General features: G+C 47.4%; 7 protein-coding genes across 7 annotated transcripts; 3 read left to right on the forward strand and 4 right to left on the reverse strand.

Annotated features, from left to right (window-relative positions):
• Window positions 1-170: 170 nt before the first annotated feature.
• Window positions 171-2,197, reverse strand: UA08_04006 (Crossover junction endonuclease mus81; the record flags this gene model as incomplete). The annotated part of the gene is made up of 3 exons (XM_020266799.1): window positions 171-1,427; window positions 1,478-2,048; window positions 2,106-2,197. 3 exons carry the CDS (start codon window positions 2,195-2,197, stop codon window positions 171-173), a joined length of 1,920 nt encoding a protein of 639 aa, XP_020120528.1.
• Window positions 2,198-3,595: 1,398 nt separating this feature from the next.
• Window positions 3,596-5,115, reverse strand: UA08_04007 (hypothetical protein; the record flags this gene model as incomplete). The annotated part of the gene is made up of 3 exons (XM_020266800.1): window positions 3,596-3,731; window positions 3,834-4,777; window positions 4,843-5,115. 3 exons carry the CDS (start codon window positions 5,113-5,115, stop codon window positions 3,596-3,598), a joined length of 1,353 nt encoding a protein of 450 aa, XP_020120531.1.
• Window positions 5,116-7,002: 1,887 nt separating this feature from the next.
• Window positions 7,003-7,938, forward strand: UA08_04008 (hypothetical protein; the record flags this gene model as incomplete). Its single annotated transcript, XM_020266801.1, has 3 exons — window positions 7,003-7,286; window positions 7,576-7,731; window positions 7,794-7,938. The coding sequence occupies 3 exons, from the start codon at window positions 7,003-7,005 to the stop codon at window positions 7,936-7,938; spliced, it is 585 nt and encodes a 194-aa protein (XP_020120530.1).
• A 1,391-nt stretch (window positions 7,939-9,329) lies between these two features.
• UA08_04009 (hypothetical protein) lies at window positions 9,330-10,298 on the forward strand (the record flags this gene model as incomplete). Its single annotated transcript, XM_020266803.1, has 1 exon — window positions 9,330-10,298. One exon carries the CDS (start codon window positions 9,330-9,332, stop codon window positions 10,296-10,298), a length of 969 nt encoding a protein of 322 aa, XP_020120772.1.
• Window positions 10,299-10,431: 133 nt separating this feature from the next.
• Window positions 10,432-12,376, reverse strand: UA08_04010 (hypothetical protein; the record flags this gene model as incomplete). The annotated part of the gene is made up of 3 exons (XM_020266804.1): window positions 10,432-11,044; window positions 11,098-11,387; window positions 11,453-12,376. 3 exons carry the CDS (start codon window positions 12,374-12,376, stop codon window positions 10,432-10,434), a joined length of 1,827 nt encoding a protein of 608 aa, XP_020120771.1.
• A 374-nt stretch (window positions 12,377-12,750) lies between these two features.
• UA08_04011 (hypothetical protein) lies at window positions 12,751-13,980 on the forward strand (the record flags this gene model as incomplete). The annotated part of the gene is made up of 1 exon (XM_020266805.1): window positions 12,751-13,980. One exon carries the CDS (start codon window positions 12,751-12,753, stop codon window positions 13,978-13,980), a length of 1,230 nt encoding a protein of 409 aa, XP_020120465.1.
• Window positions 13,981-14,274: 294 nt separating this feature from the next.
• On the reverse strand, window positions 14,275-15,498 carry UA08_04012 (hypothetical protein; the record flags this gene model as incomplete). The annotated part of the gene is made up of 2 exons (XM_020266806.1): window positions 14,275-15,089; window positions 15,150-15,498. 2 exons carry the CDS (start codon window positions 15,496-15,498, stop codon window positions 14,275-14,277), a joined length of 1,164 nt encoding a protein of 387 aa, XP_020120708.1.
• Window positions 15,499-15,548: the final 50 nt, after the last annotated feature.

The raw sequence follows: 15,548 nt of genomic DNA on the forward strand, positions 1-15,548 counted from the left end.
TGGATATATACCCACTGCATACCTCTTCGCTATTTGTACATAGACGGTTGAAATATATTACTATGAAAATTTTATCTTGAGCCAGAAGGAAGTTTTGAGTCTACAATGTTCCTTCCTTTTCCCAATGAATACTAAACATAAACAAGGGATTTATGCATTTTTTAAGGAAATCAATCCCTCTCGCCCCATACTTCAACCACCTTCTTGCTCAAAGCACCTGCGATTTTCTTCTTCGCGATCAAATTCCCCATTCTGTCCGTAATCATTTTCTCTTTCGCCTTCGCTACTTCCTGAGGGCTCAAAGCCAAAGAATGATGGCTAGAAGAAGCCACGGATTCGAATGCTTCCATGAACTCTCGAGGCGTGCGCCAGTGTCGCTGTAGTTCCAACGCTTTGTCGCCTGTCACGCCTCTGGTGCACATGAGCATTTTGAGAAATACGTCTCGTAATGTGAGTGTGTCGGATTTGGATGTTAGGGCCGAGAAGGAAGAGAATGATACCCCGTATGTTGTATTTTCGGATGAAGTGTTGCTGCTGCCCCCGGAACGAAGATCGCGGAGGGTAGTGAGATAGGATTCGGACGATGAGAGATTGGAGCTAGGAATAAGTGCTACGGATTTAGGTTTCACGTTGCTGCTGCTTGGTTGACTGGATCTATTTCCCGTCGAGAAGGACGACGAAGAGACAGAACCAGGAGTTTCGTACATCTTGCGCAAGAGGAATGTCATTCGCGCGAGATATCGTATGGTGTCGTCTAGATTCTTGGTTTTCTTAACAAAGTAGCCATTGATGACCTGAGTTGAAGCAATAGCCGAGGCTACTGAGTCTTGATAGTTCGGCATGTGTCCGGCCGCTGTTGAGGATGGGTGTGAGACTGCAAACTCCTCTATGAGATATACCACATTGGAAATGCCACTGCGGCGAAGACGGAACTTCTGCTCATGGAATCGACCGTCTTTGATAGATCCTATCAAATCGTCAAGTCGCTTGCGCTCTACTATCCAATCGAGCATCACTTCATCGCCTTCTTCACCAAGTCGAGCTAGGAAACTAGGGTCCTTGCATTTTGCTACCCACATTGCATCACCAAGCTCAAGTGCCCGCACTTGTGTCGTAATGCCTTTTGTCTCTAGCTCTTTCGATATATAGTCTCGATCATTCTTTGCACGGACCTCACGGGAGTCTAATATGAGTTCGATCGTGAAAGTACCAGGAGTTAACACGACGGGTTTTGTTGTTCGGGTGGAGCTTTTGGGGCGCGTCTGGTGCTGGCTCCGTGAAGTTGCGGACAGTTCCAGGTCATCCAGAATTTCGATATCAATATTGTCGGCAGAGGTTCTGGAACTGGCATTGAAAACTGACCCTGTATTCTCTTTGATTTGTATATTACTGCTGGATGTGGAAACCGGTGGCTCACGAGGCAAGGCCTACACTGCGTTAGAATATCAGGAAAATAGGCACGGTGCATGGATCATACCTGCTGACTTTGTACAGGTAAGCCTACTGTGCTCGTGTTCCGAATCCTCTTTGCACATTCCCAGCCTTCTTCTGTCAGGGCATACTTCCTCAGAGGTCGTCCGTGTTCGTAGACAAGTTCTTTTTGGATCAGAGTTTTCATCGAGTTCCACGCGGTATAGAATTTTGTGGGGTCGCTAGGAGCTGTGAAGGAGGAATCAGAATGCGGTTGAGCTGCTTCTATCAGCTGGGCTTTGGTCATTCCATGCGGTGAGTTTTCATCTAGTGTGGACAGGCCTAAAACCAGAGCGTATGCCCCAGAGCGCAAAGCAGGAATATATGGCTTAACCTTTCTGGGCTTCTTAGTCGGCTGTTCTTGATCTGGAAGGTCATCTCCGGACTGTCGTTTCTGATTGGGGCGCCTTCTATTCGGTGGCTCGGGCATAGGAAGGCCATTCTGCTCGCAGTGCTCCTTCAACTTCTCCGTAAGCCTGTCGCACAGTTTGGGGCCCAGGCCGTTCAGCTGTATAGCTTCTGACGGATGGCTAAACTCCAGTGGGCAGGCCTTCATAGACTCATATGCCTTTTTGTAGCTATGGGCATTCTTTAGTATACGATTGATACCACGTCTTAGGGGCAGGAGCGCATACACTGTGAAGCCCTTGGAGTTGCGTTCCCGGGCCTGGTCGAGCCATTCTTTGATCCAGTCCAGCAAAAGGGGGTTTGCACATGATTCGGCCATTTTCCCTATCGGTTTGACAGAGGCTCGCCATGTCTTGCATTCGCCGTTCCGCGAAAAGGAAGCTCAGGAAAGACGTGTTCTGACGCGATCGGGGAAACGCGCTAGAGCGGGTGTTCACGTGATCTTATACATCTCAAATCTCTCAGCCCATACGAAGATAACTATATAATCCGATTGCTCTTGGATGCCACCAGGATATTACTTTACCTATGAAGTGCAAGTTCAATAATGTTCTGCAGCAAGGATGGCTACTCTCCTGTCGCGTCCTCGAACACTTATGACCGCAGACACTCCAGCGATGACGGTATTACTGTCAATTCTCATAGCAGGCTACGTCTTTCCCATCACTATATCATTTACTTTGTTTTAATCGCCTCGAATTTTCTTCTCTTTGCATTGTGGTGGCAACAGAATGATGATTGCGTGCGGCCGAGACTGTCTTACTGTCAGTTTAAACCAGTATTGTTAGCGTTCATTGTCTAATTTGCATGTTATATATAAATGCAAAAATACATCATCTCATCCGAAAAGAAGCGCTTGGTTCGCGATATAGAACACAATGTTTTTACCGGCAACCCACGTGAGGAGTTTGACGCCGCATGGAAGCATTTACTACAGCGTGAACCAATACACATTCAACCCGGAATTTTCGTGCAATAGCTGATACTTCCAAAATCGCAATGACTATAAAGATATCGGCTGAAGAGCTATCTCACCTGCCTGATCCGAGAATTGCCTTCAAGGATGGTGGATATGAGTGATTATTCCATGTTGGAGCAGCAGTTGTATTCAGTTGAGCCTTTTGGTTTTTACATACATAGAAACAACTACGTTGGTCAGGTGCGTTTCAACATCTAGCACCTCAAGATTGGTATCAGCGGCGCACTTCAGGGTCTGGCGTAGGTAGTCGAAGCAATGTCGGATGTGCTCGGGGTCAAGCCGTGTTCCTGTCTGGTTGAGATACTCGTCCGATGGCCGGCCTTCTTCTCTGAGGACTGCTGTTTCATCGACGGCGCTGTAGTATGCCACGAGTATTGCGTGCTACCTCTCTCTCTCTCTTTATGTTAGTGCAACCAAACCTTCCGTATGGAGAGAAGGAATTGGGGCGGACCAGACAATGTAGCTGATGAAATACAGCAATGTTGGAAATATACGGCGCGAGTTCTGGATGGTGAACAAAGCCCCTACCAACTTTTGATTTTATATTCTCATGAGAATGTAACACCCCCAACTCACGAGTGAACTTAGGGAGGGAGACGAGCATGCTGGGAAGTTGGTTGGAATACATGGAGTAGTTCCATGGTAGTATACCCTATTGATAGTCTATCTATGAATTGATTGATGATAATCATATGCCAGTCGGTCTAACTAAACACGAACATGGCCAGAATAATACTATCAATCCCCCCCAATATCAAAATATTGGTCAAAAACATTGGCTGGATCAGCCTCCGCTTTGATCCTTCTTAGTCGATCATGGCTATCACCATATATGATCGGCAGACTCTCATCACCATGTGCAAAGTTGATATACCTAGAAAAGTGTTAGCATTCAATCACACTGCTTTTCGAATGTAATAAGACGTAAGCAGCAGGGATATCAAGCCCGTTGGTTTCCCTCCATGTGTTTCTTAACTTCTCTCCCCACGCCAATGCCGCTGATTGCAGACTCTCTTCGTAGTACCACGGAATGGGGACGGCATTGAAGTTGACCACGTCGCGCCAGGGGTACGAAGAAGAGTTGGCCGCCACAGACCGCGCTGTGAACAACGAGTATGCCTCCATGAGCACAATGCTGTCGCCCGTTCCATTCTGTGAGACCCAGGTCACATACTCATCCCACACATCCTTCCACGCACTGGCAACCATTCTGGTGAGTCCCACGGTGTATGCGGGTTTATAGCCACCCTTGGTACAAAAGCCTGCGGCCCCGTCATTCCAGTTGGTATAGTTGCCTTCACTTGTTGTGTCATTGGATGGCCCAAGTTGTAGAATAGACGCAAACGCTTCTCGGCCGTCAGCCTCAGTTCCATAATAGAAAGGAGTGATGACAAAAAGTGGTGTATAGTCCGGTGCTCCCGAAGTCAGAAAATACAGGAAGATATTCATGTTTGGCGTCAGTGTGAGCCGATCAATCGCTTGCACCACGGCCTCAACCTTGTCTGCTGTATAAATCAATTCACCGTACCAAGCAAGTTGGCCTGACGGTGCAACGGGATATGATTTCATCGTCGCCGATGTAACAATGCCAAAATTGGCGCCAGCTCCACGGAATGCCCAAAAGAGATCGCTGTCGTCGTCGACATTATCAACTCCAAAGCCATATAGGCCCATCAAATTTCCATAGCTACCACCGAGGATGGCGCCCAGCGCGCCATTTGCAGAGGCCGCGGTGATGACATCCGAGATGAGCGCACCACCGCCAATGGTGACTTGAATTTTGTTGTCGTTAAAAGTGACCGAATTCAGACCATGCAAGTTGATAAGAATGCCGTCCTGAGTGAGGTTGAATGTGCTTGCCCAGCCATGTGCGCCATTTTGAGCCAGGAAGGGAATGCTTTCGCGCAGGCAGTATTGTGTCTATATATATACACATAATCACATATCAAAACAACATCCACTAATACGATAGAAGTAGGACATACCGTTACTGCAACGTCTTGCTCTGTGACTACATTGACGATGACCCCGGGCGATGGAGCGTCGTATTCACTCCAGCGAGGATATGCGCTTGCATTCCCGAAATTGTCGCTGATTCGGACAGCTTGGGTCCAAGCTCTGTGATAACAGAAGTCAGTGACAAACCTGAGCTCGTCGATGCAAGTATCGACAGAAGCCAGACAGCTGCAAACAATGCCATCATAGTCAGTTTTCTCGGAGTAGAAGGAACTTCCAGTAGAGGCAGAGAGGACAATCATGGGACGAGTTTCACGTCGTACAGCATTCCAGCGCCTTTTATAATCAAATGGAAGTATCCTTACCTACTCGCCCCCTCTTTTACTGTCAGCACTCCTGTTTGCGGCCCCTGCTCGTGTTGCATTCAGCGGTTGGTTGGTCATGCATATTCAATCTTAATATTACCGTATCGGGCAGTATCCCCAAGATTACAGTACAATACGACAGGATATAATGCAATACACATCAATCCATCGGTGATGGTCGTAACGATATCGTAAAACCTTCAATCTTCATTTAATCATCGCTAGACGCGCAGATTCCGACTTCTCTATCACAACAATGGGCGTGGACCTTTATTCAAAGGAGCAAATGTTAGGGCTGGGATTCAGCTTCTTGACGCTGCCTTGTATCTTTGTAGCCCTTCGCGGATGGGCCAAATTGCAGTCGCGCAGGAGACTATCGTGGAATGATTATTTGGTATTTGTGGCACTGGTAAGGGTCTGTCATGAGGCAAAGAACAAAATTGACAAGGATTGCTAGGGCTTCTCAATAGCCTGTTCGGCTCTTCAGATCGTAGGTAGGTATTCATTTTAACTATCTGCAGAACACTATACTATGTAAAGGAAGATTAAACCCTAAGCTACCCAGCAACACTCAAAGGAGAACTTGGACGGCCCAAATGAACAACCGCTCCTTAACGACCCTCGCTTTGTCACGGCGTCATTCTCGCCTGTCTCCCCATACTCCGAAATTTGACATCTTTCGAACATCCTGAATCAGATTGGCGCCATACAAATATCACCGAAGCGAATCATCCGGCAACAGTGGCCCTGCGCAGAAGAAACGTGTGCCGGACGCCTCATTATTCGCCACCGAGTTGGATACATTGCAGCTTGTGCCAGAATCGGCCCAACCGGTTACGACGACGATGCATGTCAAATCGGCAGGTGAGGGTGGAGATGTGCATGAGCATCAAAGCCGTAAAGATGTGCTTACGATTGCGGTCGAGCGTCATTATAGATGGCACAGTAGCTATGAGCAGGAGAGATCTTGAACAATCTTGGAAGTTGGTTTCTCTTTTGTTGACTGTATATACTCTTGTACCCTAGATACTTCACGTACTTCAAACACATATATGCGAATGAATCAATCGCTAGATTCTGTTTGTTGGTGTCTGTTTCAGACGCGCGATCCAGCGTAGCCGCCCCGACCTGATTACTAGATCAGGAAATAGTGCTATTAAAACGCAGCTTAGGGTTAGGGCTGTACCTGAAGAATCCTCGCCGTGCCCACGAAACTGATGCACTCTCTGCCCTATGGGATTATTCCTTCAAATCTTTGGATGAGGAGAGCTTACTCCTGGCGGGCGTATTCTCCTTCTTAATGCCAGATCAGATTCCTCATGATATGTTTGAGGCTAGTGACGAAGAAACCCGATTTCCCGAAGGTTCGAATTTTGCTCGGATGAGTTTAGGCAAGCCTTTCCTTCCCCTTCTTTCTAGTTCTTGCTGATAAGATAACTAGCTTTTCTATAGACTTGAGGAAACTTCTTAGCTTGGCACTAGTCAAAAGAGACAGAGATACGCGTACTATCGTCATCCATAGAATGATACAGACCCAGTTAAAGCAATTTTTGAGTCCCCAGGATCGTCAACGCAGCTTCCACAACACCGTACTGCTTCTCCATCGTGTTTTCCCTATCGAAGATTGTTCAAAAGGTCAATTATATGATCGGTGGGAGGTATGCAGTCGATATCTTCAACATGTTCTATATATCAGAGACTGCTTCATTGAAGAGGCCAAAGCTCCCAAGCAATTCAATGTACCATGGGAGTTCTGCAGTCTTCTTTCTTCCTGCCAGCGGCTAGTAGCTTACTGAAAACATACTAGCCCTCAAAAACTAATACATGCCTAGCAGATACCTCTCCGAAGTCAACGACATGGTGGAACTTAAGCGGTCCTGTGAAGTGAACCTATGTGCTCTGGATAAACTCAAGGCCTCCATCCTTAGTCACCAGGCGCAAGCCGCTGAGAGCCTAGGAGAACCTACAAGAGCAATCGCACTAAACAAAGAAGTGTACGAAATACGACTTCAGGAAAAGCCGCGTGTGAAAGTCATGCTGTGTTTCACCGCAAACAATATCGCTTACTGCTATAATACAGCCAATATGCACGAAGAATCCGAAAAATGGTACGAAAAGTCTAAAGGATGGTGGGAGCTTATGATCGAGGATGGGGAAGGAAGCTCTTCCTCGCCCAGCTCGACATATAAAAAATCATGCGCGATGTTTGGTGTATCTCGGTCAATACGTTCAGGCGAAAAAGATGTTTGATGAATCTATACCTCGGCTCAAAACTGAGAAGCCATTGAACTGGGCAATGTTAGCATAGTAAGTTGAACTGACATTTATTTGAACGTATATTGGCAAACGGAGCCTGTTTTCATCGAGTGGTCTATTTGCATTAGCTACAATGAATAGGCGTCAACGAGACTTTGAGACTGCTGAAGCCCACTACATTGAGGCTCAAAACGCTTGGCTTAAGGGCGATCAAATGCGCGCTCATCCGTTTTATGCTGCATGTTTATCCAAAACTGGGGCTTGCTGTCTAGATCAAGGCAAAGTTGAAGCCGCAATGTAAGTGATATATTGCTGATATCATTCCGTATATTGATTGGGGAACTAATGTAACCACACAGCAAACATATTCGTGATTCTTTAGAGGTCACAAAAATACGCAAGGAAGACAGAGTTGTCGAGCACGCTCGCAACTTGTTTAAGCTCTCAGAGGCTGCTTTGCAGGAGAGTCTAGATGACAGCGAAGTTGAGGCGGCAGAGCTTTGAGACGAGGCTGACTGAAGTCATGTTGAAAAAGGCAGTATCTGATGTGGATAGGTGTGATACGGAGGAGTCCTATGACACTCTCGTGCCGATTTTCTGGAGGTGAAAATCTGGTGTACTCATTTCATGAATAAGGTCCGAAATAGCAGGATCTTAACTCCCCTTGTGAAGCAGTCCTATGGGATTTGGGAGGACTTGGGCACGAGATTGACAGATTTGTTGAAGTTTACATGCTTGTTCAGGAAACCCTTCTTGTAGCACATGAATGGCCCCAGACTTCCTGCCACAATTGCCAATATCCATCGGAGTAACTGTAGCATTCATGCCTTACATCTCTTGGTTCATGCTGATGGGCGGATAGCGAAATACAACTGACCAACTCCCACTATCAACTGTAAGATTGTAAAAATGATAGTAATCCCACCAACCCACAACACAGCCCAGAATGTATACCACTGGAGAGGGTTTCGTCGGTCACGCCAGATATCTCTGACCCTGTGTGGCTGCTGTCTCAAATTATATCGTTGAAGCTTCAACAGGCGTGTACCGTAAACAGGGAAATCATCTTGAGCCGAGTATATGTCCGACCCTTGTAATAGGTTATCAGGGTCAATACTCGATAAGGAAAATATATACTCTGATAATGGAGACTTCAGACGGCGAAAAAACGTCCTGCTCCGGTTGACTGGGTACAAGAGCAATAGGGGGCAGTGCTAGCAGCATAAATTATACCTCACAATGCACGCACACGTATATTTCCTTCCTGCGGGGCAGCCAGAAAGTATCAAGCGCCATGATACTAGCCTCCAAGTGTTTCCAATACCGAACTGGCGAGCCTATCACCAGTGTAGAAGCCGTCAACACGGGCGCTTGCAATTTGATCCCTGTGCTCTCCGTCATCCTAAAGTAGTTTTTGATGTGCAACCGTATCATAACTGTCAGGATTCTATTGAAAGAATATTGACCGATTTGGGCTGGTTTCATAAAATACACTTTTTAATTATTAGAGAAAGAACCTGGAAGACCTCACATAATTCGACTGGCACGTAACCACGTGTCACTTTCATAACATGAAATAGCCCAGTCTACATTTTTGTTACATCGTAGTTGGAGTTCTGAAATAGGAATAGACTGATACCACTATCTGGTGCACCATCATTAATCCATTAGAATCATCTCGAGTAATGCAAATGGGTACTCGGGAACCCGGGAACTCGGGACATTGAGCGATTAGCCCTAACACGAGCCTATTCAATATCAACAAACAGTAGGGGCGCTCAGCTGTTGGTATATAGCTCGATCCAAATTGCCAAATAATACAGAGCCTTTTATATTCGCTACTCCAATTATCCGGTCTCTTTGGTTATTCGATAGCAACGCAAACAACTGACACAATGAAAGCTGTTCAAATCCTAGGCGACGTGTCGTCCCCAAAGGTCGTCACCAACTATTCTATGAAGTTACCGCTTCTACAAAACGACGGAATTCTCGTTCAAGTCCATGCGGCTGGGATCACTGGCGACGAAATTATGTGGCCGGAGCCTTATTCTGTTGAAACCCGGATCCCAGGACATGACATTTCGGGCACCGTCTACGCAACCGGTCCGGAATATCACGGCCCTCTGAAAGTCGGTCAAGGAGTTTTTGCTCTGCTCAAAGCTGACCGAGGACAAGGCCAGGCTGACTATGTTGCCTGCCTCCCGGATGAAGTCGCCCCAAAACCAAGTTCATTGTCCCACGACGAAGCGGCAGCTCTACCGATTCCGCTTCTCACAGCCTGGGAGGCGCTCTTGGACCATGCCCAGGTGAAGTCTAGTATGCGGGTGCTCATCACTGGTGCGTCTGGTGCAGTTGGTATGCTAGCTACCCAGATTGCTTCCAGGAGGCTGGGTGCTCATGTAATTGCGCTGGCTTCAACGAAACAACATGAGACACAGAGACAACTTGGTGCATACGAGGTGTTTGATTACAACACTCCAGATTGGGAACGACAAATCAAAAATGTGGATGTGGTTTTCGATACGGTGGGTGGAGATATCTTGGCTAAGACGTGGGAAACGATCAAGGATGATGGGACAATCGTTACTGTTGGAGATCCTGCGCCAGTCTGGGCATTTGGGGGAGGTCAAGCCCCCGAGTCTGCGGATCATCCCAATGTGCGATATGCCCATTTTATTGTTTCTCCTAATGCTGAGAGGATGCAAGAGTCAAGTAAAATGATTGATGATGGGAGTCTTAAGCCACTGGTAGTCAGGTCATTTCCTTTCCATGACGCAGTAAAGGCCTGGGAGTTTTCTCGGCAGAGAAACCGTGGACAAAAGGCAGTGATCAACTTTGCGGAAAGGGAAGGTCCATTAGCTTAGACCTAACTTCTCGTCTAAGAGAATAATGCAAATTCAATGAACTAAATATACTCGTCAAGATGATTGATTGCTATTCAAGGTCGTACAGTTAGCATCTGTTTCAAGCAAATATCTGTGCCATATACCTACAAAGTTATGGCTCATGCCCCCAAGAAAGAGCAGTATCAATATCATCAAGGTTATACCAGCCACAAAGATCATCTATAGATCCTAATGCCGGTAGAGAATTGATATCATCACTCGATACCCCAGTTTCAGACGTGAGGCTTCCCTGTCCTTCACCACCAGAAAGATCCGGCACGTTACAAACGTTGGCCACGTTGATTTTACTCGTCGAGTTAGATCCAAGGCTGAGCACATGGTGCGCAATGGTCTGAATCTCCTTTACATTCCTCGCTGTTCTCGGCCACAATTCTCCCAGTGTCTTTAGACATCCAATGGCCATTCGAATTTGTTCTCTTGCTATTGTCAATTCTTTCCCATTCAACAGAAAATTGCAGGCTGAAAGCAGGGCCAGAGTTCCCTCGCTGATCATGCATGTAGTAAAAGGGGTATGATGGAAGCTTTGAACGGGCAAGGCCAAAAGGCGGATCTGTGCCTCGACAGCCCGTAAGACACGGACGGTGTGTACATTCACTAGGTCTGGGGTTGGAGTATCAAGAGGCGGCTCCCTGGCACAGCTTGAGGCCGCCTCCACAGGATTGAATTTGAGATCCGAAAACGGCCTGTGCAAGCCGATAGTCGCGCTAGAGAATAATATTAATGTTGTATGAGCATCACAAATCGGTTGAAGACTTACACGTGGATCAGCAGGTGTGCTTGAAACATGAGTTCGTCAGTCTTTCCATGTTTGTCCATGACTTGCTTGCGATCCTTGGGCAGTAAGAGCAACCATGCGTTCAACGAAGAGTCTGCGGCCTGAAGAACCTGCGTCGAGTCTTCCTTCGCCGCAATCTTTGGCACCGTGGATATAGCTAATGCCGCGCATTGTACGGCACCAATGAGGTACGCAAAGGACGAAAAGGTTGTATTATCGGAGGAAAATTCGCGGCAGTCAAACTCTTGGAGGGTTCTAGGCTCGGGAATGTCCTATGTCATGTTAGCTTTTTAAACCCGACCTGTAAAGAGGAAAAGACGACAATATCTGCGCTTACCCCCGACTCGTATTCGCACTCCTCACAAGGCAAGTCTACGGTAGACTCAATATTCACAACTTCAAAATTCATAGTGCCCAGTGTCCCTGCATAGTATGCATCCACAATATATAGCATCCACCAGGTTCGCCTCCAGCTTTCGCGCAATATGGGGTCATCGGCCCCATGCTTTGCTGCAAATCCTTGAGAAAACATTTCTAAATCAAGAGCAATTCTTGATGCAGTGTTTATCTGTGATTTAGCTTCGTCCTTGTATTCGTGCCAAAACAGAGCCATGGAGTATAGTAGGCGGCACTGGACCATGATGGGATCTGTTGACGGTGTTTGCGAGAAGCAGGCCTCAGCGTAGTCCTTTAGTGATACAGACCATTCCTGCAAATGGTATATATGTCCAACGAGACGCATAGTTGCAATCAAAGGTTTGAACGTCAGTCGTTTGCTCGGGTCCTGACAAAGCCTTGCCATGTGTTTCCGGGGTAAGAGAAAAGGATGCAATTTGTGGAAGTTCTTGTAGTATGAATCAATCAAAGAATCATTCTCAATGCTGTCCCCATGACTTATAATTGTTGGCAGCGGTGAGGCTACACTCGAGGTCTGATCGCTAATGCTGATTCCACGTAGCAGACCATAACTACTGGCCTCAATGGTCTGGGACGTGAAATCCTGGCGCTGAAGACTCGGGGCTCGTATAAGCACATCATTGTCTGCTGCCTCTAGCCGCTTACGCCGCTCTGCTAGAGCTGCACGGTCCAGACCACCTCGACGCGACCGAGCATATCGACATTCTTTAGAAATCTCTGCGCAGCGACTACAAGATGGTCGCATGCCATCGCATTTGAGGTGGCGTGAGCGACAGGGCAAACAAGCCAGCGGCGAACGTCTAGCTCTGCCACTGTGTAATGGTTCAGTATTCGTGGAGTCCATGGATGTGAAATTCGAAGGAGACAAAGTTCAACGATGCGGGCGGGTAACAGATGTCAGATGATAGATCTAGATCTTCCACGCGCAATTGCGGGTACTGTATGTATCCGGGTCCGGGTACCCGGGTATCCACTCAGACGGGTATCCATCCTTAATCCAGGCCTCGTTCTTCCGAATACTATTTGCACTCTACAGAGGTCATCACAATTAGGCTAACTGATATTCAGAGTATCTGGATGATAAACAGACGGATGCGGCGATGGCTGGAAACCCGGTTTATATGTACATAAACATATAAAAGGACGTCCGTTGCTCCCAGCTTCATATCCTTCACAATGATCATCTCATTTTGACACTTGTATTCTATATCCCAAATCATGTCTAACAAGATCGTCATCGTTGGTGCTGGGTTCGCCGGTGTATGGAGTGCTTTATCGGCCAAACGCCTCGCCAGGCTTACAAACAAGGAGGACAACCTTCAGGTACTAGTCATTGCTCCTGAGTCATCTTTGATCATGCGTCCTAGACTCTATGAGGCCAACCCGTCCGAAATGTCTCATCCGCTTGGATCTCTTTTCAAGTCTGCAGGAATAGACTTTCTCGAAGGCACTGCGGAGAAAATCCATGCCTTGAGACACACCGTCCAATTCCGATCTTCCGAGGGCATCGAAGCAACTATCAACTATGACCGTCTCATTCTAGCAGCCGGGAGCTCTGTCGTGCGACCTCATGGAATCAGCGGAATCGAGCAAAATGCATTTGATGTTGATTCCCTGAGCTCTGCCACTAAGCTGGAAGCTCATCTCAGAAATCTGGCTTCACTTCCGGCAAGCCCTGCCCGTAGCACAGTCGTGGTGTGCGGTGCAGGGTTTACGGGAATTGAAGTCGCAACCGAGCTACCTAGGCGTCTACATCATATTCCAGACTATCGCATTGTATTGGTTGAAAATGCAAATGAAGTTGGACCGGGGCTTGGGCCAGGTCCGCGTCCTATCATATCTGAAGCCCTGAATGAGCTGGGAGTCGAAGTTAAGCTGGGATCTGCGGTGGCAGCGATCGATGCTGACAGCGTTACTCTTGCCTCCGGTGAGCGTATCAAAACAAAGACTGCTATCTGGACTGCTGGTATAAGAGCAACGCCTCTGACACATCAAGTCCCCGGTGAACGGGATCCCTTATCTCGCCTTCGCGTTGACCAAAATCTTCGCGTTCCATCGGCCCCCGATGTATTTGCTACAGGTGATGCGGCTTGCGCGTTTGCTGATGATAAGGGTCATCATGCTTTGATGTCGTGCCAGCATGCTCTTCAGCTTGGCCGTGTATCTGGCCATAATGCGGCAGCCGATCTCCTCGGCGAGCCGTTGATGGATTACGTGCAAGCTGCATACAATTGCTGTCTCGATCTTGGAGCTTGGGGTGCCGTGATTGCGGGAGGATGGGAAAAAGAAGTGAAGGTGACAGGGGATTTGGCAAAGCGGGTTAAGTGCCATATTAATCAGAAGTTGATATATCCTCCCGAGGACGTTCAGCAGGCACTAGAGTGGGCCAACCCAATCGGTCCTGATTCGGACCAGCTAATGCAGCAGATACTGGAAGCTGTGGCATAGTTGCTAAGAATGTTCTCTACTTTGTATCTAGGAAGAATGTACTTACCCATTGTTGACTCTTTGCTGGACTCTACTCTCAGAGATTAAATATTCAAAACTTTCGTGTATCACTGAGGACCTCAAAGGTCAACATATACTAGAAAGACAGTACTAGCCTGGCTTTCCCAGGTTTCAGTTTATATCAGCTGCTGTTGTATTTGCTGAAAACGTTGCTTTAAGATATGGCTCCGTTTATATGGCAGCTCTTTAATCATAGTCGTGTACTTGAGAGGGCTTGACATCTGTATATATAGTTTATATTGCTTGCATCTCGTTCTCTAGGCTCGCAAGAACAAACGATGCCGACCCGTGCACACTGTTAAACAGCAACGGTTGCGTCACGTAGTACTGGTCATTCTCGTTAGCAACCAAACCGACATTACCAAAGGACATTGAAAAGAATACCTCATACGTAGCCGGGGAATTTAGACTACACACCGACACCGTTCCATTCCAGCCCAAAGTTCCATTGTCATTCTTCACCACAAACGTATCAACCAGATACTCATAGGCCCTGTTCGCCGTTTCTCGATGCCTTTCTGCTGCCGAAGACAAATAACCGAGCCTTACACCCTTGTATAGGCCATAAACAAACATAGAACTCCCACTCGACTCGATATAATTCCCCTCTCGCCCCGAGAAGTTTAGAACCTGCCACCATGCCCCAGAGGCAGGATCCGCCGCCTCAACGATCGCATCTGCAAGAGCAACAAACCGCGAATGAACCTGGGCCCATTGAAGTGACTGTGTCTGAAACGTGTTCATCTCAAGCCAATCGACCAGCGCCATGAAGTACCAACCAAGCGCCCGACCCCAAACAACAGGACTCGCCCCGGTGACGGGGTCCGCCCAAGAGGCGGATTTTGACGCGTCATACCCGTGGAATAGAAGGCCAGTGGCATTGTCGCGACAATGCGACCAGAGCAGATCCAATTGATAAATTATGCGATCTGTCGTATTTTTCGTGTCAGATGGGTTGAAGAAGGAGGTGTAGAGGGATGCGAAAGAAGTGTATGAGAACATCCCATCCAGGTAGCTCCAATTAGGGTAAGTGAAGTACCACAGTCCGCCTAGTTGCATCATTGATCAGCCAAATACGCAATGGGAACGAATATTGAGGAAACCATTACCATACTGATTTCTCTTCTGCAGCTCAATCGACTCATTCAATGCATCTAATGCAGCATCCACGGTCTGGTTATGGTCACTGTCGATATACTCCATCAACAAACCCCGGCCAAGTGAGAGCCGATCTAAAGGGTACGAAGTATCTTGAGATGCGTTGAGCAACTTCCCCAAGATACTATCACTACCCTTCTGTACATAGTTTCGGTAATCTTGGCCAACGCAATGTGAGACCTTGGGCAAGCTTAGTAGTCCTAGCAGCGCTTTTTGCACAATTCCAATCTGCAAGTAGACGGAGGGATCCGGATCTGCAGATGCGATGCCCTGGCCGCGTGAGATAATGCTGTCGGCCATCCATGTTGAGTAGTTTAACACGGTTAGGCTAGGTAACAAATGTAATCTCA

This window comes from Talaromyces atroroseus (assembly GCF_001907595.1).
Source record: "Talaromyces atroroseus strain IBT 11181 chromosome Unknown scaffold_4, whole genome shotgun sequence".
Classification (NCBI taxonomy): Eukaryota; Fungi; Ascomycota; class Eurotiomycetes; order Eurotiales; family Trichocomaceae; genus Talaromyces; species Talaromyces atroroseus.